The sequence below is a fragment of the Crocuta crocuta genome, unplaced genomic scaffold (assembly GCF_008692635.1).
Source record: "Crocuta crocuta isolate KB4526 unplaced genomic scaffold, BGI_CrCroc_1.0 scaffold158, whole genome shotgun sequence".
NCBI lineage: Eukaryota > Metazoa > Chordata > Mammalia > Carnivora > Hyaenidae > Crocuta > Crocuta crocuta.
Window position 1 is genome coordinate 2,782,344 of NW_027532590.1, and position 26,957 is coordinate 2,809,300.

The following is a 26,957-nucleotide window of genomic DNA, read 5'->3' on the forward strand; positions in this document are numbered from 1 at the left end:
CGGAACAACTCTTTACGCTCCTGAGTTCGAGCCCTGCGTTGAGCTCCATGCTAACAGTTGGAGCCTACTTGGAATTCTCTCTCTCTCTCTCTCTCTCTCTCCCCCCCTCCCATGTGTGCTCTCTCTCTTTCTCAAATTAATAAACTTTAAAAAATATGGCAATAGCTGTAGATACTTGTTAAATCTTTGCAGTGAGTGTGTTAAGATGTGCCATAATATTTTTATAAATATATGGAATTTGTGGAGAAAAACCAGATTTTAAATATAACATGGCCTAATGGGCATGTAAGAACATGAGACGGTTCAAGGGCAAAACTCCAGCTGGCTGCAGCAAAGGGCTCTGTGATCACGCCGCACAGGGAGCAGCCTAGAGTTCATGACTTGGTAAAAATGGCAGTTTTTTCCTCAGTGAGTTAAATATATAGTTTCCTATCTGATTTTTGATAATTAAAAATTAAAGCAATAACAAGGGGCAGGCACGACTCTACCCACTATCCTTTCTCTTTTTCAGGTGACACAGTGTGAGGGAAGTCCCTTAGAAAGACCATCTGTTTTCAAAGTGGACGGGAATGACAACTCACTCAACAAACCGAATTGCACTGAAATGCTTTTCAATCAAAGCAATACATAGTCTTACACTATTCCATGAAGCCCACATGGAGATGTTACTGCTTCAAAGTTACCTTCATGTATAAGATTACAAACTGCTATAACATCAAGAGGTGTATGTAGAGTATTCTTTTCCATATATAGCCAGAGGGGAAAACAAGATTAGTTAAAATCACAAAAACTTATAAAATAACAAAGAGGAGGGGCGCCTGGGTGGTTCAGTTGGTTAAGCGTCTGACTTCGGCTCAGGCCATGATCTCACGGTTCGGGGTTTCAGCCCCGCATCAGGCTCTATGCTGACAGCCAGCTCAGAGCCTGGAGCCTGTTTCAGATTCTGTGTCTCCCTCTCTCTCTGACCTTCCTCTGCTCACGCTGTGTCTCTCTCAGAAATAAATAAAACATTAAATAAAAGTTTTTTTAAATAACAAAGAGTCTTTCAACAAAACCATGAAATTTAGTTGGAAGAGTTACATGACACTGTACGGGCTTTTCGTGGTTTGAAGACTCTCATTCTGGGAAAGGAGATAAAAGCCTGGGGTCACAATCAACATTTCTACCATCCTTTCTATTATTGAAGCACATTTTTGTGCATGATCTCAATTGATTCTCACAGCTGCTCTGAGAAGCCATGGAAAACAAAGGAGGTAAGTAATTCCCCACATAACTACAGAACTGGTTGGTGACAGAACTGGGAAGGTCCATGTGTCCCGCCCAGAACCCTCCATGCCCGTCTCGGCCCCGCTCAGTCCTGCCACACACCTGTTCATGAGACCACGTTCTTTCAGAACCATCCTTGACACAGATGTCCAGCCTCAGCTCTGTGCCTGTGGCTCCGTGCTTGCTGTCCACGCAGAGATTTGCTGCCACATTTCGAATCTGTGGAAAGAAGAAAGAAGGAGCCAGGGTTGGTTTTTATTGTTTCCCTAGCTCGTGTCAATTCTGGTCTAGATTCTGTAGTTGTCTTTCTCATTACTTGATTACTGAATGATGCTTTAAGTTTATGTGGAATTTGTGGAGAAAAACCAGATTTTAAATATAACATGGCCTAATGGGCATGTAAGAACATGAGACGGTTCAAGGGCAAAACTCCAGCTGGCTGCAGCAAAGGGCTCTGTGATCACGCCGCACAGGGAGCAGCCTAGAGTTCATGACTTGGTAAAAATGGCAGTTTTTTCCTCAGTGAGTTAAATATATAGTTTCCTATCTGATTTTTGATAATTAAAAATTAAAGCAATAACAAGGGGCAGGTACGACTCTACCCACTATCCTTTCTCTTTTTCAGGTGACACAGTGTGAGGGAAGTCCCTTAGAAAGACCATCTGTTTTCAAAGTGGACGGGAATGACAACTCACTCAACAAACCGAATTGCACTGAAATGCTTTTCAATCAAAGCAATACATAGTCTTACACTATTCCATGAAGCCCACATGGAGATGTTACTGCTTCAAAGTTACCTTCATGTATAAGATTACAAACTGCTATAACATCAAGAGGTGTATGTAGAGTATTCTTTTCCATATATAGCCAGAGGGGAAAACAAGATTAGTTAAAATCACAAAAACTTATAAAATAACAAAGAGGAGGGGCGCCTGGGTGGTTCAGTTGGTTAAGCGTCTGACTTCGGCTCAGGCCATGATCTCACGGTTCGGGGTTTCAGCCCCGCATCAGGCTCTATGCTGACAGCCAGCTCAGAGCCTGGAGCCTGTTTCAGATTCTGTGTCTCCCTCTCTCTCTGACCTTCCTCTGCTCACGCTGTGTCTCTCTCAGAAATAAATAAAACATTAAATAAAAGTTTTTTTAAATAACAAAGAGTCTTTCAACAAAACCATGAAATTTAGTTGGAAGAGTTACATGACACTGTACGGGCTTTTCGTGGTTTGAAGACTCTCATTCTGGGAAAGGAGATAAAAGCCTGGGGTCACAATCAACATTTCTACCATCCTTTCTATTATTGAAGCACATTTTTGTGCATGATCTCAATTGATTCTCACAGCTGCTCTGAGAAGCCATGGAAAACAAAGGAGGTAAGTAATTCCCCACATAACTACAGAACTGGTTGGTGACAGAACTGGGAAGGTCCATGTGTCCCGCCCAGAACCCTCCATGCCCGTCTCGGCCCCGCTCACTCCTGCCACACACCTGTTCATGAGACCACGTTCTTTCAGAACCATCCTTGACACAGATGTCCAGCCTCAGCTCTGTGCCTGTGGCTCCGTGCTTGCTGTCCACGCAGAGATTTGCTGCCACATTTCGAATCTGTGGAAAGAAGAAAGAAGGAGCCAGGGTTGGTTTTTATTGTTTCCCTAGCTCGTGTCAATTCTGGTCTAGATTCTGTAGTTGTCTTTCTCATTACTTGATTACTGAATGATGCTTTAAGTTTATGTGGAATTTGTGGAGAAAAACCAGATTTTAAATATAACATGGCCTAATGGGCATGTAAGAACATGAGACGGTTCAAGGGCAAAACTCCAGCTGGCTGCAGCAAAGGGCTCTGTGATCACGCAGCACAGGGAGCAGCCTAGAGTTCATGGCTTGGTAAAAATGGCAGTTTTTTCCTCAGTGAGTTAAAAATTAAAAAACAAATATTTTTTACTTTATATATAGAGAGAATGCAAGTGGAGGAGAGGGGCAAAGGCAGAGAGAGAGAATCTTTTTAAAAAAATTTAAATGTTAATTATTTTTGAGAGAGAGAGAGACAGATCATGGGCAGGGGAGGGAAACACAGAATCGGAGACAGGCTCCAGGCTGTCAGCACAGAGCCCAATGTGGGGCTCGAACTCACAAACCATGAGATCATGACCTGAGCTGAAGTTGAATGCTTAACCGACTGAGCCACTCAGACGCCCTGAGAGAGAGAATCTTAAGCAGCTCCACGGTTAGAATGGAGCCCATGCAGGGCTTGATCCCACAACCCTGGGACTGTGACCTGAGCTGAAATCAAGAGTCGGAGGCTCAACCGACTGAGCCACCCAGGTGCCCCTCTTCAGAGAGTTCTTAACTTAGAATTGTTGTCCTCTTGCTCCCAAGCCTCTTCTCCCATTTCCACCTTATCTGGGAGAAGAGATCAAATATGAGGAAGGTGACATGAGTACAGTGTGTGATGCAGAACAATGAATCCCTGAGCATTGCATGATTCTGTGCAGGACACGGTAGCCATGTCCTAGTAGGCCCAGGTGGTCTTGGTTTATACCTGCTGTCACGGTGTAGCATTTCTCCGGGATGAGAAATGAAGTGTCACCCTAGAGTATTAGTGAGATAAGAAGAATGGTACTGTTGGTACCACACTGTATTGGATGAAGACTCTCTATGTGAAGTCTGAGCTTTGGAAAGTTGCAGAGTAAGTAAAAAATGACTGACTGACATTCTTTACGATTATTATATTCATACTGATAAAAGGAACTGAGTAGTTCTGGGTGGGACAAGAATGGACTATGAGAAGTATCAACAGAAATAGCAGCAGACAGAGTCTGGACACGGAAACGTGTCCGTTGGTCAAGTCTGGCTGCTTCCCGGTTCCTCCAATTGTCCTGTTAGCATCAGAACCACACCCTACAGTTCAGCTGGATATTGTTCTTGGGTCGTTACTTAAGCTTCCATGTTTAGATAAGCTCACTCTTATCTCAATCTGTTTTATGCCTTTATATAGCCCTGGATTAGAATAATCCCTTTAGGTACTGCTCAGAATATGGACACAAGAACAAGATGTACTCAAGCGGTAATTTTAGTCAAGACTGTGTCTCTCTCTCTCTCTGCCCCTCCCCTGCTCATGCTCTGTCTCTCAAAAATTAAAAAAAAAACAGCATTAACAAATTAAAAAAAGAAAAATAAATGTCTATATGCCAGCAACAACAACAAGAAAACATTAGAAAATGAAATTCAAAAATAATTTCATTTGACCACTATAAAAAGTCAAGACTTTTTTGCCAAGAATGAGAAGGTAAGGGGGGATGTGTCTCTGGGGCAGAACGATGGCTGACCCAGGCCTATTCCTGCTGGGACAGGGCAAGAGGCAGAGAGAGGTTGTTATGAAATAGACTGAGGATCATGAAGGGAACAGATGATGCCTGGATGGCATTGTTGCAGAGAGACCAATTTCTTAGTTCACTTCTGGTAGGAGTAGAGGCTGGTATAATGTCATCCAGGAGGGAATTAATGTGGTAGATATCGATTTCCTTATTCAGGAAAGCTGGCAATAGCGCGAGGTCATTTCCACCATGGGACTGCTCTACTTTCAGGGTCTCTGACCCCAGTGATAGAGGAATGTGAAATAATGTAGGACTCAGGGCACAAGTTCTTAACCTAGTCTGGTCTGCAGACTTGTCTGAGAATCCAAGGAAAGCTATGGACATTTTTACAAAAACAAACTAACAAAACTGTAAGTGGATACATATCAGCACTTTTGTGTTCATTTTCCTGAAAACTACAGACTCCACGTTGGAACCCCGAGTTAGGGAAAACACTTTCTACCCCCTCCTTGAAAACTACTGGTATCCTTCCTCTTTGTAGGACGGGAAATCCTGAAAGACAGGGGATGAGCTTGACTGCTATCAAAGTGCACCTGATTCACTCTCACTTCCGCTGACTTTTCTCCACCTTCTGGAAACAAGTTCCATGGAGGAATTTTACTAAGCGAAGCTTAAAGTCAGCCTTGTGTAAGATCAATTCATTGATGTGTGATTGAATTTCTTTGGTGAAATGGAAACCGCTAGAAGGTCAAGAGTTTGCTTTTATTATCTCTGGCTTGAGCCTGGCACCCTCTGTAAAGCTCCTGTTGGATCTAATCTGATTTCAGTGTGTCTGCTTTCTAAAGCTCTGTCTAACCTGAGGGCTGCCTGACAGAACTCTGGGGGAGACTCTCTCTCCTTTGTTGGACCATTTAACTCACAGACGCGCCTTCTTAGAGAATCAGTGTAGGTTTGTGCCAAAGACACCTTCAGGGCACTATTGTTCCCTCTACTGGAGAACAGAAGTTCTGAACCACATTTAGGAAAACAACAGCTGCTTATAGTTTATGGCCATTTGGCCACGGAGGGAGGGTGTGCCCTTCTCTGTCAGCTGGCATGGTGCTCACTCACTGAAAGGGCCCTGTTCTTGGAGAAGGAGAACCTAGGGAAGAAAATAATATACACAAGCCAGGGACACTGAGTGGCCAATCTGCCAAATCTGCCTGTGGATACACACCAAAGCCCGTCAGGGAGCTCGTTTTATTTCTAAGTGTTATGAGCCCCAAGGACACTGGCAGGGACAGAGGAGATCATTTTCTAAACTCTTGAATTTTCTAAATTCTCACTCAAATGGCATCTGTGTAGACAATGGGATAAATTACTTTGGGAGCCAAATTTCAAGTTGCAAGGGCTTCATTGTCTACATCTGTGTAAATTCCAGCACACACTCGTGCCAGAGAAGAAATGGTAGAGAAAACAGGGTAAGGGAGGCGCCTGGATGCAAGACCGGTATCAGGCCACCCTCACTGGCTTCTGTCTTACTTTTCTTTTTGTCTTCACCCCTCAGCACATACCCATGCCCTCTCCTCTTGCTCACACAACTCCGTCAAAATCATATAGAGAACAAACGGGTGGTTGCCAGGGGGGAACGTGTGGAGGGATGGGTAAAATGGCTGAAGGGGAGTAGGAGACACTGGCTTCCAGTTTTGGAATGAATACACCATGGGAGTAAAAGGCACAGCACAGGGGATATAGTCAATGTAACAGGACAGATGTGGCTATGCCTGTGGGGAGTATAGGAACGTAGCAGAATACGTGAATTCGTCAGACCTGTAAGTTGTACCCCTGAAACTAATGTAACGTTGTTTGGCAACTATAGTTAAAATACGAAAAATAAAATAAAATAAAATAAAATAAAATAAAATAAAATAAAATAAAATAAAGAGGTGATTAAAATTCCAATAGAACTAATTCGGTTTGCTTATTTGAGTAAAGTTAAAAAATAGACATAAGAAATTTTATAAATGGTTTGTGCTTTTTTAACACAGGCTCTGTATCTGGCTGAAAATAAAGCAGTTCGCACACATTACACACACCCAAATCTAGGACACAGAACGCTGAATAAATCTATGACAGAATAGATACTTTTCATGCTTTATTCCTTTGATGTCCAGCTTCAGGGCTTGGCATCATTAAAATTGTGTTAAGAAATCCTGCAAGACATTGAACAGGATTAGAAAGTTAGGTAGTGCTTGAGTAGAAGTGGGTGGGGAGCTGGAGGAAAATGGGGGAAAAGAGAATCATTATGTATGACAGGATTACAGACATAATCTCCTTTTGGGCAAGGTTTAGGAAAAGGTCTGGCAAGGAGTAAAGAATTTCTTAGATATGCAAGAGAAGTCAGTCTCAGCTTGGACATTTCTCCCCCCTCCCTGACACAAGAAGTTTTTAAAAAGAGGTACAAGAGAGGGGGAGTGTGGTATAAATGTCAAGGTGGCGAGTAGGTGTGGGGTTGGTAATTCTGTTGGTTGTTAAAGAGACACTAGCCTGGGGCACGTGGATGGCTTAGTTGGTTGAGTGTTTGACTTCGGTCATGATCTCACAGTTTGTGGGTCCGAGACCCACATCCGTCTCTGTGCTGACAGTGCAGAGCCTGCTTCAGGTTCTCTGTCTCCCTCTCTCTCTGTCCCTCTCCCGCTTGTGCACTCTCTCTGAAAGAGAGAGAGAGAGAGAGAGAGAGAATAGCCTCAGTTTAACAAATGAGAGCATGGTTTGCTAATTCCTCCCATATCAGGGTCTTTTAAGTAAGAAGTAGTGTCTTCATGATTCATTCAGCAAATTTTATAAAGTACCTACTGTCCCAGCCACTATACCATATACTGGGTACGGAGTGGAAAAAAAAAAAGAATCAGTTCCCAAGAAAATGGACAAAGAGGGTCAAAAGGTACAATCTTACAGTTATAAAATAAAATAAGTTCTGGGTAGGTAATGCACAGTTAAGAATACTGTGTTGTATATTTGAAAGTTGCTAAGAGAGTAGATCTTAAAAGTTCTCATGAGAAAAAATTTGTAACAATGTATTGTGATGGATGGTAACTAGAGTTACTATAGTGATCATTTCATAATATATATAAATATTCTATCATTATGTTGCACATCTGACATTAATATAACATATGTCAATTAAAATTTTTTTTAATGTTTTATTTATTTCTGAGAGAGAGAGAGAGAGAGAGAGACAGCATGAGCAGGGGAAGGTCAGAGAGAGAGGGAGACACAGAATCTGAAACAGTCTCCAGGCTCTGAGCTAGCTGTCAGCACAGAGCCCGATGTGGGGCTTGAACCCACGAACCGTGAGATCATGACCTGAGCCTAAGTCAGATGCTTAACCGACTGAGCCACCGAGGTGCCCCTACAACTTTTAAAAAATGTCTTTTTTCATGTTTCTGATACGCAGAACATGCATGCAGATTTCATCTCATTACACATGTGTGGATGATTCATACCAAAATATGAATATATATCACCTGAGCTTTCAAAAATCTTTGTTCAGCCAAACATTATTGGTCTTTTACTCATCAGACAGTGTCTCAATTCCAACAGTGTACCCAGGAAAGGATATACACTAAAATACTTTTTCCTTGACTTTATGAAATTCCAACACCAGAACTTAAGGAAAGAAATCCAACCTAAAAAAAAAAAAACCTCTTGGTTTCTAAGCATTCAAATTTATATATTATGGGTTCAAAAGATCAAAATTGTTCCATACTCTCCACTTAACAAAGGATACAGCTGGCTGTTGAACACAAAAGTAGGTATTTTCTAGTCAACTGTATAGGTCAGAATAAAGTTGTCACTATTCTGCCACTGTCTGACTTTTTAGAAAATGGAATATTTAAGAAACTCAGATTCAAAGTCTAGAATCCCATTCAAAGAAGAGGAAATGATTTCTTCTCTGAACCCGCAGGGTTCCTTCTCTGGCACCACCACAGCGTCCCTAAGGTCCAGTAACCATGGGCCACCGCTTGTTTGCCTTCAGTCGCGGACCTCGATGACTTGATTATCACTTCTTCATCCCTTGGCTCGGCCAAGGGCTTTACCAAAACTCCATGAGTGTTCATGTAATGTTATTTCTTTTTCTTTTAAGTTTATTTATTTACTGAGAAGAGAGAGAGAGAGAGAGAGAGAATGAGCGGGGGAGGGGCAGAGAGAGAGAAAATCCTAAGCTCCTCACTGTCAGCACAGAGCCCAACACGGGGCTCAAACCCATGAACTGTGAGATCATGACCTGAGCTGAAACCAAGAGTCAGCTGCTTAACTGACTGAGCCACCCAGGTGCCCCACAGTGATTTCATTTCTAACCCTGCTTTAGCCTCTCTATCTAGATCAGACTCCAACCCAATTTTGGACTAGGAACACTTCTTTTCTATACCCAAGGATTCACAGCCTTCTTTAATGTCCATATATTCCTTTGAGCTCAGTAAAGCATTTGCCACAGGTTTAACACCCAAAAGTGCGCTGTTCTGGTGAATTAATTATAATGATTACCACAATTTCGTATCAAGATCATGGGTCTAGGAAACAGAGACCTGGGTACAGGTCCTGCCCGCCATCTATTGATTCTGTAATCTTGGACAAACCATTTACTGTCCCAGAGCCTCAGTTGCAAATTCACATTTGAATGAATGTACCACATGGTTGCAGTGCGAATTAAGAAGGGAGATAATGGTTGTAAAACCAAAAAAGCACTCGGCTGAGCATGAAGTAAGCACTGTAACTTTTTTTTTCCTGCTATTAGACAATAGTTGCTTATCTTCCAAAGGAAAAGTGGCTTTTTTATACAAATCTTCCTCTGAATCTGTTTGTGAAAATCAGATTGTTTCTGGCAAATAACGCTTAACTTAAAAGTTCTGTTCTGATGCCGGATATGTTTCACAAATAATACTCCCAATACTTCGAGTGGCAGGACATAGTGTTAGAAATAGACTATTTAGAGCAGAACACATTCAAATCTGAAGGCCCTATGGTAATATTTCTGCCACAGGCCCGGCTTTTTCTTGCATAATGTAAGCCAGGCTTCTGAAATGAGTAGTTCTAGTAAGTCCCAGGGCAAGAAAGACATGCCAAAGCAATTACATTTATGGTAAATTCAGAAGAGGAAAATGTGCATAAGATAGGAAGAAAATCTCTGTGGGCATAATTTCAAGGAAAGGCAGTAGTTGGTCTCTGCCAGCAGTCATTCTATGCCACTGGCATGGAGCAATTAGAGATGGAATGGGTGCATTCAAGCGAAACTGCTGTGACGGCCACGAGACAGAACTTTAAAAAGTAAAAGGTGCTGCAAGGATAAGAGCATTTTTAATGTTTTCTATTTATACATTTGTTTTTAATTTCTAAAAGCACTTCAAAAATTTTTTGAGTTTCCAATAAATTAGGGGAGGGTTTATATATAATTTTATGTAATTCTCAGGGCATCTGAGTGGCTCAGTTGGTTAAGCGTGGGACTGTTGATTTCAGCTCTGGTTGTGATCTTGAGGTTCATGAGTTCAAGCCCCACATCGGGCTCCAAGCTGACTGTGCAGAGCCGGCTAGTGATTCTCTCTATCTCTCCTCTGCCCCTTCTCTACTCTCTCTCTCTCAAAATAAAATTAAATAAATTGTTTGGTGTGCCTGGATGGCTCAGTCGGTTGGGCATCCGACTTTAGCTCAGATCATGATCTTGTGGTCCGGGTTCAAGTCCCTGTCAGGCTCTGGGCTGACAGCTCAGAGCCAGCAGCCTGCTTTGGATTCTGTGTCTCCCTCTCTCTCTGCTCCTCCCTCCCTGACTCACACTCCTTCTCTCTCTCTCTCAAAAATAAATTAACATTAAAAAAATTTTAATAAATAAATAAATAAAGCTTAACTTATAGAAATAGAAAATAGAATTATGGTTGCTAGGCCATGGGGTATAGGGGAAATAGGGAATATTGGTCAAAAGACACAGGCTTCCAGCTGTAAAATGAATAAGTTCTAGGGATCTAATGTATAACATAGTGACTATAATGAACAATACCGTGTTATATACTTGAGAGTTGTGAGAGTGAATCTTAAATGTTTTCACCCTCCCACAAAATAAAGGTAATTATGTGAGGAAATGGAGGTGTTAACTAACCTCATTGTGGTATTTATTTTGCATATATATGTGTTTCAAATCATCATGTTATACACCTTAATTTATATACGTTATGATGCTGATAATATCTAGGGGCTTCTGGGTGGCTCAGTCAGTTAAGTGACCGACTCTTGGTTTCAGCACAGGTCATGATCTCTCAGTCCGTGAGACGGATTCCCCATTAGCCTCCACACTGATAGCACAGAGTCCGCTTCAGATTCTCTCTCTCGCCCTCTCTTTGCCCCTCCCCCACTCATGCTCTTTCTCTCTCAAAATAAATAAATAAACTTTAAAAACATGTATCAATAATACCTCAAAAAAGCTAAGGGGAGGGGGGCATGCCTAAGTCCAGACACTTGGACCTATGAAATAAAATAGAGAACCCATAACTAAAACCTCACTTATGTGAGGTTATAGCAATTATTTTTTGAGAAAAGCACCCATATCACTCAATGGAAGAAGGACAGATCATGCTGGGAAGGCTGAATACCCACTGTTAGTAGATCATGTCCCCCCAGGTTCCTACATTGGAATCTTAATCCCCAGTACCTCAGGATATAACCTTATTTGGAAAGAGGGTTGTTGCATTTGTAATTAGTTAAGATGAGGTCACATGGGAGGAGAGTTGGCCTGGAATCCAGTTTGATTGGTTCCCTTATAACAATAGAAAGTTTGGACACAGACATGTACAGAAGGAGAATGCCATGGAAACATAAAGGCAGAAATCAGGGTGATGCATCTACAAGCCAAACAGTGTCAAAGATCACCATAAACTAGAAACTGGGAGCATCTTCTCCCTCACAGCCCTCAGAAGGAATCAATTTTGCCACCACTTGATTTCAGCATTGTAGCCTCTAGAACTTCAATGCAATATTTTAGGTTGTGCCAGCCACCTACTTGATAGTACTTTGTTATGGCAACCCTAGCAAACTAATAATATATCCACATGCAAAAGAATGAGGTTGGAACTTTATTTTATATCATATACAAATTTTATCTCAAAATGGATCAGACCTAAACACAAGGTAACAAAATTCTTAGAGTAAAATAGGGGAAAATCGTCATGGCATTGGATTTGGCCCTAGTTTCTTAAATATGACACCAAAAAAAGGCTACAAAAATTAAAATAGATAAATCAAATTTGATTAAAAATAAAAACATTTGTGCATCAAAAGACACTACCAACAGAGTGAAAGGGCAACTCTGCAAAATAGGAGAAAATACTTGCAAACCATATATCTGATAAGATACTAATATCCAGAATGTTTTTAAAGCCTCCTGCAATTCAACAACAAAACAAATATCCCAATTCAAAAAAGGCAAAGGACTTGCATAGACATTTCTCCATAGAAGACATGCAAATGCCCAATAAACACATGAAAAGGTATTTGATATCATTGGTCATTAGGGAAATGCAATCAAAACTATAATGAGATCCCATTTTGCACCCTCTAACATGGCTATTATCAAGAACAGAAAACTGCAAGCATTGGCCAGCATACGAAGAAGTTGGAACCATTGTACATTCTTGTAGGAATGTAAAATGTGTCAGCCACTATGGAAAACAGTGGTGGCTTCTCAAAAAGATAAACATAGAATTACCATATGACCCTCAGCAATTCCACTCCTAGGCATATACCCAAAAGAATGGAAAACAAGGATGCAAACAGATCTTTGTATGCCAACAGTCGTAACATGAGTTTTTACAATCGCCAAAAGGTGGACACAACCCCAGTGTTCACCAGTGGATAAATGGATAAGCAAAATGTGACATATATGTATCTTAACATGTATATTACATGCAATATCAGCCAGCCTTAAAAAGAAACAAAGCTCTAAGATACGCTATAATAGGGATAAACCATGAAAACATTATGCTAAGTGAAATAAGCATGGCACAGAAGGTCAAACATGGTATGGTTCCACTTATCCAAGGTCTCTAAAATAGACAAATTCATAGAATCAGTAGCATAGAGGCCACCAGAAGCAGGGGAAGTGAGGAAGTAATTGCTTAATGGTTACAAGTTGCTGTTTTGAGGGATGAAAACATTGTGGACATCAATAGTAGTGATAGGTACGCAGAATTTTGAATGTACCTAATACCATTGAGTTTTACACTTAAAAATGGGGAAAATGGCAAAGTCCATATTATGTATATTTTACTACAATTAGAAAAAAACCTAGAAAGGAGAGGAAAGGAATGGGATGTTCAGTATTAGGGGTTGGATCAACAGATAGCTAATTGGAGGTGGGGTGAGATATGGGTGTGTCTAAGGTGACCCCCACGTTGCCAGACCGAGATCTTGAAGGGCTGCTTCTAACATCAAGGTTAACAGGTGATCAGGACTAAAGCAGACGTCTGGAGCGAGGGGCCGCAGCTCGTTCATTTGTAGGCTCTCTGTATTTGAGGTGCCGGTGGGACATCTCACAGTATAATAGAAACGTGATGTCACCACATTTCCCATCATAGTAATACAGCTGAGAAAATAAATAAGCAATGAATAAATAGTATCCAACATTTACTGACCGCCTGCAGTATACTAACGCTGTGCTAAGCGCTTTACATGTGTCAGTTCAATCTTTACAACCACCCTCTGAGGCGTGATATGGTCCATGTCTTTGCTCTGCTAAACCACCATAAACGTGTTCATTTCTGACTCCTATGGCTACCGGGTCCTTCCGTCATTTCTCTCTCAAGATGCAATTCTACGGGTCCTCGAGAGCCCCTTCCAATACCACCAGTTCTACCAAGTGTCCCCAAGTGCTCTGGCTCAGAACTCACCATTTCCTCTTCCGTCCTCACTTACCATTTAGCAATCCAACAGCTCACCTTCCAGTGATGTCTCCCGTCTAAGGTTGTAGGCCCCTTGGGAGCAGAAACTGTTTTCTTCTCTGCCTTGGAATCTCCATCAGTACTTCTCAAAGCACCTTTCATTCAGAAGCGCTCCTTAAACGCTGACTTTTTGTAAGTGGATGAACTGGGGTTTTTCAAGGAATATACGGTTACGGTTGGAGGGAGACTCCATTTGTGCCTGGACAGCAGAGCCCAAATCGGCTCTGTCTCCGCTCCGTTGTCTCTCCATACTACCCTCCATCTTCTTTCTTTCTGGCTCGGCACACAGATTTGCGTTCTAAAACCAACCACTGTCCATGAAAGAGGAATATCTTGATTCCTTTTGGCATATTAAAAATTCACAGCCAGAAATATTGGGATTCACAGCCTTTCTTCCACTCCTCTGCTCTCTGATGTCCTTACTAGACCTCAAACTGCACAAAGGAGGAGACCAATCTTATTGTTGTTATTAAATTCAGAATTATTTTTATCAAATGTTTTTACATTGACATATAGGGGCACCTGGGTGGCTGAGTCGGTTGGGCGTCCGACTTCAGCTCAGGTCATGATCTCACGGTTTGTGGGTTTGAGCCCTGCGTCGGCTCTGTGTGACAGCTCAGAGCCTGGAGCTTGCTTTAGATTCTTTCTTTCTCTCTCTCTCTCGCACTCTCTCTCTCTCTGCCCCTTCCCCACTCACGCTCTCTCCCTCTCTTTTCTCAAAAATAAACATTAAAAAAATTTTTTTTTTGAAGTTGTAAAGAATAATTTAGGAGAAGAGCAGATTTACTTGCGTCTTCCCTTTCTCTCAAAATTTACAAAACTCAGGTGCATAAATTAAAGGTGGACCATAGGAGAGAAAATAAGATCCAAAGGAAAATTTTTACGGTGAGAATTCAAGACTGTCTATAGGAAAACTTGTCAAAAGGATATCTGGAAATCAAAAAAGGCATGATAAGTCAGGAGTTAATATGAGTTTTCCTGCGTTCTCTGGAGGAAAAGGAATCTACACGAAGAGATATCCCCATACTGCTAATAGCATTAAATTGCACCTGAGTCAAGAGGTTTAAAAGCAGGAAGGTCTGCTTTGAAAACAAATGCAAACCACAGGAGGAGCTGGCGTGGGTGCTGGGAAGGCACCATGGCTCCATTTCAGCCCCAGATTGTGGGAGGAAACCTCACAATGAGCTGGAGCCAGAACTGGTGAGGCCTCATACCTTCTGAATCGTCACTCCGAAAATGACATGGAGCCATTTCCTCAGACCGAGCCACAGGGGGCTAGTCAAGCACCTCATCTTTTTTTTTTTTTAATTTTTTTTTAATGTTTTGTTTATTTCTAGGAGAGAGAGATAGCGTGAACAGGAGAGGGTCAGAAAGAGAGGGAGTCACAGACTGAAACAGCCTCCAGGCTATGAGCTGGCAGTCAGCACAGAGCCCGACGCGGGGCTCGAACCCACGAACTGCGAGATCATGACCTAAGCGAAAGTCGGACGCTTAACCGACTAAGCCACCCAGGCGCCCCAAGCACCTCATCTTTCAACTAATGTCTTGCCATTTAATGTTCCTTTCATTTTTTTCTTGGAGTGCTACTTTATGAATACAAACACTTTCCCTGATGGTTAGATTTATCTATGAATTGCCTGTAAATCTAAGATTTGCTCCAGTTCCAGTATAATCATGAAAAGCCACTTTTAGTATTATCCCTAAAGCCAAGGGCATTAAAAATAAAGCAACTTCTTAGCCCTTGAGAAACTACTCACACAACACAGTGTCTAGCTAAAATAATTCTTCCTTCTAAGTCAGGTCAGATTGTTGAAATGTGGACAGGTTTAAAAGCTCGTCTAATACAGAGAGGCCAAGCTCTTGTGTAAAATTTAGAACCGTTAGTTAATGAAGATCTGCAATCAAAATTATGGGTTGATTCTGAGAAGGATGTGACCCTTTGACCCCGGACAGGAATGCAGCCAAAATCTCTCAGACACATGATAATCTATGGGCTTTTAAAGTTCTCTGGTGAAGTAGATTCTCTTGAACTCATTCTTGAGTTTAATAGTCCTCCCTCTAAAGAAGGTCAGCAAATTGTCCTTATTTTCAAGTAAGATAATTCGGGGTCTGAGTTTTCTATTATAAATTTCTTCACTGTTAAACACAGTCAGCATATTAAAAGAGATGACTTGGATCTTTAAGGGGAAAAAAAGGTGGAAATGTCAAATTGCATTTGGAATACTAAACTGTAATGTAATATTTATAAAATATTTCATGGTATAATTACTCCCCTACAATGATTCTCTGTGGGCCCTACACTATGAAGCCCTATAATTTCCATTTTGTAGCAGACACAACTGAGTAGTGGTAAAAATATTCCCACTCTCCTCTTACTTCCTGCTGCAATCAAACAAATGGGGAACAAAAATAGTAAGATTTGAAGACCCAGCCTTCAAATTCTGAGTCACACTGACCAGTATTTCATCATTGTGTCCCTCAGTGAGAGAAATTCATGCAAAACTAACAGACACTACTGATTACTATTTCCTGTCAAAAAGCAAATGTAGTCCCTTAAAACCAATGACAGCAGATACTCCTCCCTGGGGCACTATCTTCCGTAACAGTTAGTGTAATGATCTCAAAATGCTTGGATCCTCCAGCCAGCTTTCTGAACAATAACCTTACATCTCCTTTTAATCTAAGCATTTCATATAATGTCTCTCCTCTTGAATTTCTTAACTGTCAGTGCCGTTAATCAGATTCAGCGGGTGGATGGTTCTGAGAATGAGCAGGCTGAGGTTCGATAAGATTGTGATACGAATGGGTGGGTGTCCAGAGCCAAGAGTTACCCTTTCTCTGGGAGAGAGTAGACTGTATTTCTCCCTGAAAATAGAGCAGAACAAAAGCCACAACAAAACAATGCAGAACAAAGCATGCAGGCTCTCAGAGAAACTTCACATGAGTCTAGCTCTGGTCTAGCGAGTCTGCGTACATGTACAACCTAAACAGCCAGTGCAGTCAATTTCAAGTGCAAGTCAGGTGCCCCATCTCAGGGCCAGAGAGCTTTGGGAGGCCCGTGAGGGCTGACTCCTAGTCTCTGGAGGGGCCTGCAGTGTCATCTCAAGCCTGTGACACTCTCTTGGGGAGAAGCTATGCCCCCAGCATCTGGCATAGTTTTTGGTGTGTCATGGATTAGTCATCTAGGGTTGCTCTGGGAAAATACTATTCACTGGGTGCGTCAACAACAGAAATTTATTTCTTAGCTCTGGAGGCTGGAAGTCCAAGATCAAGGTGGAGGCAGAGCTGGTTTTCTCTGAGGCCTCTTTCCTTGGCTTGCAGATGGCCACCTTCTTGCTGTGCCCTCACAGGGTCTTTTGTATAAGTGCAGGCACACCTGGGGTCTCTTATATGAGTGCCGGTCCTATTGGGTTGAGACCCCTTGCTTATGACCTCCTTTAACCTTAATTACCTCCTTAAAGGCTCTATGTCTTAATATATTGTTGAAGGGTTAAGGTTTCAAAATATTAATGTGGGGGAGAACACAATTCAGTCCATAACATATAGTACTTAACTTGATAATTGCCTTTTGAATAAAGAAGATGGTTAACTACTTTTCTTGCTAGTTTCTCTGTTGATGAATAAAAAGGGTCACAATAACAGCTATTTATTATTATTTTTGCAAATGACCTTAGAGTTTCACAAAGAGGTTCCCCCAAGGATTGTATGTTTCAAATTATTTAAAAGGAATTTATCACTAGAAGTTTTTGTTGGGTATATTTCATATCCACTTTCCTTACTACACACGTGCCAGACCTAGATTGCTAGAGTCTCAAAGCCACTTGGTTGCATTCATTTCTCAAATCCTTACCAAGGTCCTGACTCATCTCTTTTTAATGCTGGAATTGGGTTATGGGCAAAGCTCCAGCAATGACATTTGAGCCACAGGTGGCCCTCCAGCTGGATGTGATACTTGCCTCATTTACATTTGAGCCTAGTTTTGCTCTTTTGATTCAAGTCTGTCAGTGTCATTTTATGTAAGGGATTTTAAACTTTTTTGGGGGTCACAGTCTCTCTTTGAGAATCTTATTAAAGCAATGGGCTCTCCAGAAAAATGAACATATATACAGTCACAAAGTGTCCTTGCTTTATACATCCGGTGGCCTGTAAAGCCTGTTTCACATGTTTGGTGCATATATAGATTTCTTTGCAATCCCAACACAGAGACACATGAGAGCTTAGGACTCGCTTTTTGGAGCACATGTGAGATATTTTCCCCGTACCCATGGCATTGGTAGATAGGAAAATAGCTGTAGTTTATGCTTAACAAAATAAACAACAACTGAGAGATGCCTCATGCAAAAATATTTTCAATTATTCTCTTGTATGATTGAGGTATGTATGATTGAGGTATATGCAATGAGAATCAGGGTTTCAATGTCTGTAAATAGTAATAGCTAACCTTTTATTAAGAGCTTGCTATGTTAGAACCTAGGCCAGGTGCTTTCAATGGATTGTTTCTTTCAATCATCAAAACAACTGGATGAGGTAGGTACTATTATTACTTCTATTTTGCAACAAAGAAACCCAAAATATATCTGTTTCCTGTAGCTGCTGTAACAAATGACCACAACCCTGGTAACTTAAGACAATGGAAATTTATCCTCTCACTGTTTTGGAGGCCAGAAGTCCAACATGAAGGTGTTAGCTGCTTGTGCTTCTTCCAGAGGCTGTAGGAAAGATTTTGTTCCTTGCTTCTTCCAGCTTCTGGTAGATGCTGGCATTCCTTGGCTTGTGGCCACTCACTCCATTGTCTGCCTCTGTTCACATGGCCTTCTCCTCTTCTCTATGAGTCCCTTCTCTGTGTGTCCATTATAAGGACACTTGTCATTAGACTTAGAGCCCGCCTAGATAGGATGAGATCAGGGTGATCTCATCTTAAGAACCTTAACTTAATATTACTGCAGACTCTTTTTCCAAATAAAATCACATTCAAAGGATTTGGGAATTAAGATGTGGACATACCTTATTATGGGCCATCATTCAACCTGCTTGAATTGATAGTTTTCAATAAGCCAGGGGTAGACCTAGGATTCCAACTCTTATATCAGGGCCTCAAAAAAGCCCCACACTTACTAATTGTAGACTTCAATGCCTCCTCTTTACTAACTCTCAGTCAGAAAGCCATGTGCTGACTGGCCACTGGCTGGCTGGTCAGGGCTCAGTTTAATAGCAGTCTCAGTTCTAAAAGAACTATGAAACTGACTTACATAAGAACAGAAGTGAGGCCAGGACAATAGAGCCAAATGTCACTTCAGGAGCAGAGTGTTGACCTCAACTTTCCTTCCTTGCATTCTGGGTGGGATACTCCATGGAGGCTGTGCCATGGGAACAGAAGAGAGAGGGCTCAGAGGAGCCTAGGAAGTCTGCTAAACTGTAGCTGGGTCCTCCTCACCCCGCCCCCCACCCCCACTCCTAGGCAAGAGGGCAGTGCTCTTGTAGAAATATTTGGCTAAAATATTATGCATGCTGAAAAAAAAGTAAAGAAGACATAAATAAATGGAAAGATATCCCATGTTCATAGATTGGAAAACAATATTGTTAAGACATCAGTACTAACTAATGTGACCTATAGATTCAGTGCAATTCCTATCAAAATCTCAATATTTTTTGCAAAAGTGAAAAAAATCAATCCTTAAATTAATATGAAATCTTAAGAGGCTCAAATAGTTAACACTGTCTTGATAAAGAAGAACAGAGTTGGAAGACCTACACATCCTAATTTCAAAACTTACTATTTAATGCTTCAGTAATCAAAACAGTTAGTATTGTCATAAAGATGGACATATAGACCAATGGAATAGAATGAAGAGCCCAGGGAGAAAAAAAACCCTGCCACATATGGTTAAATGATTCTCCACAAGAATGAAAGTTTATTCGGTGGGAGAAAAGAATCTTTTCGACAAATGATTTTGGGACAACTGCATATCCACATGCAAAAAAAATGAAGTTAGACCCTAACCTTACACCATGTACAAAAATTAACTCAAAATGCATTAGGGACCTCAATGTAAAAGCTAAAACTATACAACTTTCAGGAAAAAAACATAGTAGAAAAGTTTTTCAGCTTTGGATTTTTCAATGATTCTGGGGTATGACACCAAAAGCATGGGTAAAAAAAGAAAAATAAATAGATAAATTAGACCTAATCAAAATTAAAAACTTTTGGGTATCAGAAGACACTATTATCAGAGTATAAAGTGCATAATGGGAGAAAATATTTGCAAATCATGTATCTCACAGGACGTTAATATGCAGAATACATAAAGAATTCCTAAAAGCCAACAACAAAAGCCAAAGAAATCAATTAAAAAATGTATGTGAATAAACATATCTCCAAAGAAGATACACAAATGACCCATGAGCATATGAAATAATGTTTACCATCCCTAATTATTAGGGAAATGTAAATCCAAAGCACATTGAGGTACTCCTTCACATCCATTAAAATTATTATAACCAAACTAGAAAACAAAAAATCTTGGCAAAGATGTGGATAAATTAGAACACTAATGCACACTGGTGGGAATATAAAATGGTGTAGTTGCTGTAGAAAACAGTATGGTGGTTCCTCAAAAAAATTAAACATACAATTATCATATGTTTTAGCAATTCCACTTTTGCGTGTATACACAAAGTAATTGACAGCAAAGGCTTGAATAGATATTTGCACACTCATGTCATAGCAACAGTATTCACAACAGCCAAACTGTGGAAACAACCCAAGTGTCCATTAACAGATAAATGAATAAACAAAATGTGGTATATACATACAGTGGGATATTATTTGGCCTTAAAAAGGGATGGAATTCTAATATATGCTACAACATAGATGAACCTTGAGGACATTATGCTAAGTGAAATAAGACAGCCCCTAAAGGACAAACAATGTATGATTCTACTTACAGGAGGTATCTTAGCATAGATACCTTTCTATCCATACAAATAGAAAAAAGAATAGAGGTTACTAGGGGCTGTGGGGAGAGAGAATGGGGAGTTGCTTAAAGGGTACTGAGTTTCAGAGAGGATAATGAACAAGTTCTGAAAATGGATGGTGGTGATGGTTACACAGCAATGTGAATGTACTTAATGCCACTAAACTGTACACTTAAAATGGTTAAAAAGGTAAATGTATATTTTACTATAATAAAAAGATGTAGTGCTTATTTGATGATGATGAGAGGAAGCCAAGCTGTGGGAGAGTGGCAGCTCATAGAGGCAGGACCTAATTTCTTTGCTTAGGGGTGGGTGTTTAGAAGAAACTTGTGTTCCATAGGCTTCTGAGTGAATATAGTTTTCTCAGTGTATTTAGGAGTTACTATATCTCATGCCAAGGAGGCATTTGACACCCATTTTACACATAAGGAAAAAGTTACATATATATATATAGATATGTGTATAAATTTATATATATAGATATGTATATTTCTATCTATCATCTATCTATCTATCTATCTATCTATCTATCTATCTATCTATCTATCTATCTATCTATCTATCTATCTATAATTATCTGTTCCTCTGTGATGGTGCATAATTATCTTAGGAGAGAGAACTGTCTGGAACTGGGATTATTTCCGGTTACAGGGAAGATATTAAGACCAGCTGTAGATAGTTGCAAGTGGTAAGCATTTTTATTTTTATCTTTCTCTCTCTAATCCTGCTTTATTTGAGATGAACTCCCTTCCAATCCTGACTAACTTCTTTAGAAACGAACCAAGACTGTTAGTTGCTCAATTATTCACATCCAAGCTTTCTAGCTATATCACCAGCATTTTTTAACTAAGCAGTGCAGCTCAAAGGTTTTTTTGTTAACTGTTTATTTATTTATCTTTGATAGAGAGAGAGAGAGAGAGACAGAAAGGAGAGAGATTGTGAGCGGGGGAGGGGCAGAGAAAGAGGGAGAGAGAATCTCAAGCAGGCTCTGTACTGTCAGCGCAGAGCCCAACATGGTGCTCGAAGTCACAAGTGATGAGATCATGACCTGAGCCAAAATCAAGAGCTGGATGCTTAATCAACCGAGCCACCCAAGAGCCTCTCAAAGGGTTTTTAAAACGAGAGAGGATCTTCTAGTAAGCTGGACGAGGCAAAGTCTGCTTTTAAATTCATAAATAATTTTACAATTCATTTGGAGAGGGAGAGGTAGAAAGAGAGATAGAAGAAATAAAGGAGGGCCTGAAAAATAGGATCCTTTTGCCTTTCTCTGTTCAGTGCAACCTCGGTATAGCCGACATATATATGAACTTGAACTCTCCACCCCCTACCCTGACCAAATTGCTCATTCAGAATGTCATGATTGAGGCTGGCACTACTGAGAAAGCTCTTTTCCGTACTCAGTTTCCCCTTCTTTTATTGAATTTTTATCTTCTCTCCAGAACATTTTCTGGACATTTGAATCTCTCAGATAAGGTAAAAACAATTTTCTCCAGGAAAGAATATTTGCTCACTTCACTTTGTCATGAAAGTGATATGGGTATGGAGTACTTTAGATTGTAATTTTCGATGTGGGGTGCTTCACATTTTAATTACCAATAACTATAGTAGACACAGAATTATGATCTTTGGGTAACTCTGCCTTCATTTGGCTTTGGGATGTCCAGAGACTGTCCACAGCAACAAGAAAAACTCCAGGTACTGTTCGCCAGCGATTTAAATGTGCAAGTTACTGCTCTGGAACTCCCTCCACCACGGCAGTCTGGACACGTGACTTGTGTTGGTTGCTTGTCACATGCCAGACATTGAATCATCACATCCAGGAATCATTACAGTTAATTTTTAACAAACCGTATAATGCAGGGACTGTTACACTCATTTTACTACTGAGGAGACAGAGATGAAAAACCTTTCCTGGTTCTAACATATCCAGTACATATTGGAGCTGGAATTTGCACAGAGGTGTCTGGGAATTCCGAAGAACTTAGGATGTGTACTAACCTATAAGGAACTGAGAACAGCAATCGTTTCCTATTTGCCTCCTTCATGGTGCTTACCTCCACATTGTGCATCGTGCCTTGCCTGCAGCAGAGGGGGATCAGCTTGAGTTCGTGGAATTTGGTACTTTATTCATTATCTCAAATTTTTATTTGGACATTGCTGCAATATGGCATTTTATATGCTTGTTTTTATGCACCCATACCAAGTGGCCTATTAATACAAGGGGATGAATTGCAGATTTGCTCTTTTTGGGGGATGCACAGGTGGTCCCTGGGAATCTAAAAGAACACCGTTCTCCAATTCTGTCGTGCCTCGCCGTGTTGTGGCTGTGGAGACATCCCCTCGCCATCAGAAGTCATTGTTCCATTGAAGAGGCTTTCAGGAACTCTAGGACTTAGTAAGCATGGCGTGAGTGAAGTGTCTTTCCTTCAAAATGATGAAAGCCCCTTGCTCTCATTATAGCTCACTAGGCCTTATTCCACATGAGAGCAAAATCTGTGTCTCATGCATTCACCATTCATCCCTTGTGATGAGTACAGTGCCTGGCCCATTAATATTTGCTGAGCAAAAAAAGGTGAAGAATGAACACTTGACAGGTCAGATTACAGCTATGTAAGGTCACCTGAAAGAGGCAAGATAAGGAGCAAAACCACAATGACCCACTCAGTGGAGCAACATAAGAAAGATGTGTTGATTAGAAGGGGTTGTCAGTAAAGGAGAACAGACAAGTGACCCAGAAATGAATGTGGGCAGTGCCATTTGTATGTTACCAGAGTAACCACCTACATACAGTAAAGATTCCCTGTCTTAATGGCAGGGGTGTCCTTAGGATGGAGCTGGAGGTAGGAGGATGTAGCCAACAGATTTCAAGTGGTCTTATTGGCAAACCAAGCCCACTGGCCATTACATATTCTCTTTGTCTTTGTTCTGATTGCACGTTCATCAAACAACTGTTTGACTCCTATGTAGTTTGCTTACACGGAAAGAATGTGCTGACAATATGGATTTCACATTTTCTATCTCCCTTGACAGCGATTTATCATGCAAAATCAATAGAGAGATTGCCAATGAACATCTGGTGCATGCGTAGCATTCTGAGGCCCAAGTACTGGTTTTATTCACACGTGGATTTCAGAGCTTTGTGACAGTTGTAGTTTTCATTGACAATGAGTAGTGGACATTTTGGTATTGTTTTCAGCCCGTGTGCATTTTAGCTGGGGGAGAATCAGTCTCTGGGGATCTGATCATTGCAGCACAGGAAGAGAGTAAGTTTTTGGAGCTTCAAAGAAGAGTGTCAATTTCATTCATCCAGCTTCTTCCTTAGGCTGGTGCCTCTTAAACCTTTCCACATGGACCAGTCTGACAAACAGCGGAACATGTGTCTGGGAGGTCAGCAATCTTGGATTGAAGTACATTTTCTGGAAGTACTCTTTTATTTTTTAAAAATGTTGTATACGGTGCATTCTATTCTGTAACATATCCATTTCATTTCATTGTTATTTTCCTATTTACCTTTAAGTAAAATGGATGCTCCTGGGAAGACACACAGTAGTTTCCTGTGGCTCCAGGTGTTCCTGGGCTCCTGGCTGAGTGCTCTCAGGGTATGGTTATATACATTCGAGAAGCCCTGCTTTAGACACCTGCGTACCATTTGCAGTTCAAGACATCTGTGTCTTACTTTCCAGTTCTATGCTCTTCGGCTATTTTTACTTCTTCTAAATAGGATTATTTCTTTATGCCAGAAAATGAACTGGTTTTTTGCCCCAGATCGCCGTATAGCAATTTTGGTTGTGGTGACTAGCATCTCCTGTGAACACTGATTGATAGTAACTCTTTTCCATTCTCATTTTGAAAAAATAGCAGAGTGGTGTCTATTGCGATCTAGTTAAATGATGAATGATTGGACTATCCGTCCCGTGTGCATTTGGAGGATTAAACCAACTGCAGTAAGCCTTTTGAAAACATAAACTGTTTCTATAAATTTTACTAATCATAGTATGATTTCAACAGTTAATTCTACCAGTGAGAAAGAAGAAAGTCCTCTAGACAATAACCAGTGCTCTAACTTTTAGAAATGAGAGAAAGAAGGAGAGAGAAAGAGACAGAGAGGAAGGTGTTCTGCCAGACAAAAAGGTGGCATCTGCTCATATTTTATACAGCATTTTGTCTCATGTTATTCCATACTGGCTGCAAGATAGAGCTAATAAATATTCTAACTATAAAATTTGAGTAAAATATTATATTATTGAGGCATTATGCCATTCAAACATAATAGGGTATGATGATGTGTTTCAATATAATGATTTTAGCTCTAGGGTACACATAAAATAAAAATGCTGATATCTAGCTATGCCTACATCACCACCAAAATATATGCTTTTGCTTTCTCCTTCCCTATTGTTGTTATGTTCCCACATGCCCTCCAAAGAAACATATTAGAAAATACTCTTATTATGAAGATTTCTATACACCTGATCTTTGAAAACTATCAGCATTTTGGCGTGCTTGTTCATCTATTCACTTCTCAATCGATTTCTTTTTTTGCTTGGGAATTTTAAGGGAAAATCTACACATCCTGTCATTTCACCCTAAAGACTTTTAGAAGTTTCTCCAGGAGAGAGGGAGAGAAAAACAGAGAAAAAAAGCAAGAGAGAGCTGAAGAGGGAGAGAGAGAGAGAGAGAGAACAGAGGAGAGAGAATTTTCTCATATAGCCACAAACTAACAATAATTACTTAGGGCCTAATACCTAGCCCATATTCAAATTCTTCTGATTATCTAAAAATGTCTCTTTTCAGATAGTTAATTCTACTCAGGATCAAAATCAGCTTCATTTCTTTGTGTGTAGTTATGAAATTCATAGAGCCTTGTTAATATCTTGTAACCTAGAATAGTTCACCTCTTCTTGTTCTCTCCCTGCCATGTACTGACAGAAGAAATTAGGTTCTCAAATTCTAGATTTGGCTAGAGATTTGTTTAGCTTTTTCCTCCGCCCCCTGTATTTCTTGTCTGAAGTTAGATTTAAGAGCTTGATTAAATTCAGATTCAGTTTTATTGTCGCTTTTTTTTTTTAAGATCATTTAAGAGACGGTTCTTGATTTTCTACCTTGTGTAAAATGTCTCCACATTGCATCTTATCTGAATGTGCATTTGACTCACTTTCAGTGATGTTACGATTGATCAGTGGGGTCAGGTGGCAGTAACTTGATGCTTCTATTGTCTTTCATCCCTTTTTTTTCTCTGATGGTTTCACCATGCAATGATGGACTGTTGTGCGAATTAGTTATTGCAAAATGTTGATTTCTCTAACTCTATCTTTCTGTTTAAGTTTATTATCTGAGAATCTGTAGGAAAAGAATTGTCAGCCATTAGGACTCTTTGGATACCCTGAAATACATATTATACCAGAAACACATGAAAGATACTTAATTATTTCCCTTTAAAGGAGGGCCATGGGGGAGGAGAAGGGAAAAAATAGTTGGGGAGAGGGAGGGAGGCAAACCATGAGAGACTCTTGAATGCTGAGAACAAACTGAGGACTGATGGGGGTGGGGGAGAGCAGAAGGGGGGTGATGGGTATGGAGGAGGGCACTTGTGGGGATGAGCACTGGGTGTTATATGGAAACCAACTTGACAATACACTATTTAAGGAAAATAAATAAATACATAAATAAGTAAACACTTGAAAAATAAAAAGTGAAAAATGAAAAATTAATTAATTAATTTTTAAAAAGGAAAAAAATAAAATGTCAATTTTCAAAGTAACGATTTGGTGTTCTAGCAATTGTCAATGGTGACTAGTGGTTTTTAATTTGTTTCTCTTTTTTCTTTTCTCGCCATCTTTTAAGCTATTATTATGACTCTATATATAGCTTTTTAAATATTTAGTACATTTTAACGAATTGGGCCATTTTTAAATATTTATAATATTCTGTCTATGGTAAGTGGAACTTTTTCTAGCTAACTCTTGTGTCCTTGACGTGACCATTTATCAGCTTTTGACACTTCCTTACTCTTCTTGGTTTGAGAGCAACAAGATATCCCAGTGCCTTTTCCTACATTTTCTGTCCCACAACGGGAATCAGCCATTTCTTCAAGTATCCTTAGTTCCACTTAGGGGAGAATCCTCTGCAGAGACCATAATGAGAGTTCGATGTGCTCATTGAGATTGGATTCAGCTTGTTTCCAGCCTTTTCAGTGCATAGAGCTACGAAATTTGTATTTTTAGAAAGTGAGGGGGGAAAAGTCATGAGTTCACACTGACAAATTTAATTCAAATTTGAGATGATAGAGTGTTTATCTTGTTGATTTTTATGTTTGGATCTCTTCTTCTATTTGGGTCTCTGCCGCGAACCTTGTATTTATTTTTAGAATATTAACATGCTTCTTAATTTGTACAGTTGAAAGGAAGGTATATTAAAAAACGCTTCAGGGGCGCCTGGGTGGCTT

The 26,957-nt window shown here is 40.3% G+C and overlaps 1 protein-coding gene across 1 annotated transcript in view; it reads right to left on the bottom strand.

The window, feature by feature from the left end:
* GALNTL6 (polypeptide N-acetylgalactosaminyltransferase like 6) overlaps positions 1-26,957 on the bottom strand; it is a 1,147,170-nt gene that overhangs the window by 25,544 nt on the left and 1,094,669 nt on the right. The window contains exon 16 of the mRNA XM_077779662.1: positions 2,749-2,865. Coding sequence (XP_077635788.1) covers positions 2,749-2,865 — 117 coding nt within the window. The remainder of the gene's footprint in view (positions 1-2,748; positions 2,866-26,957) is intronic.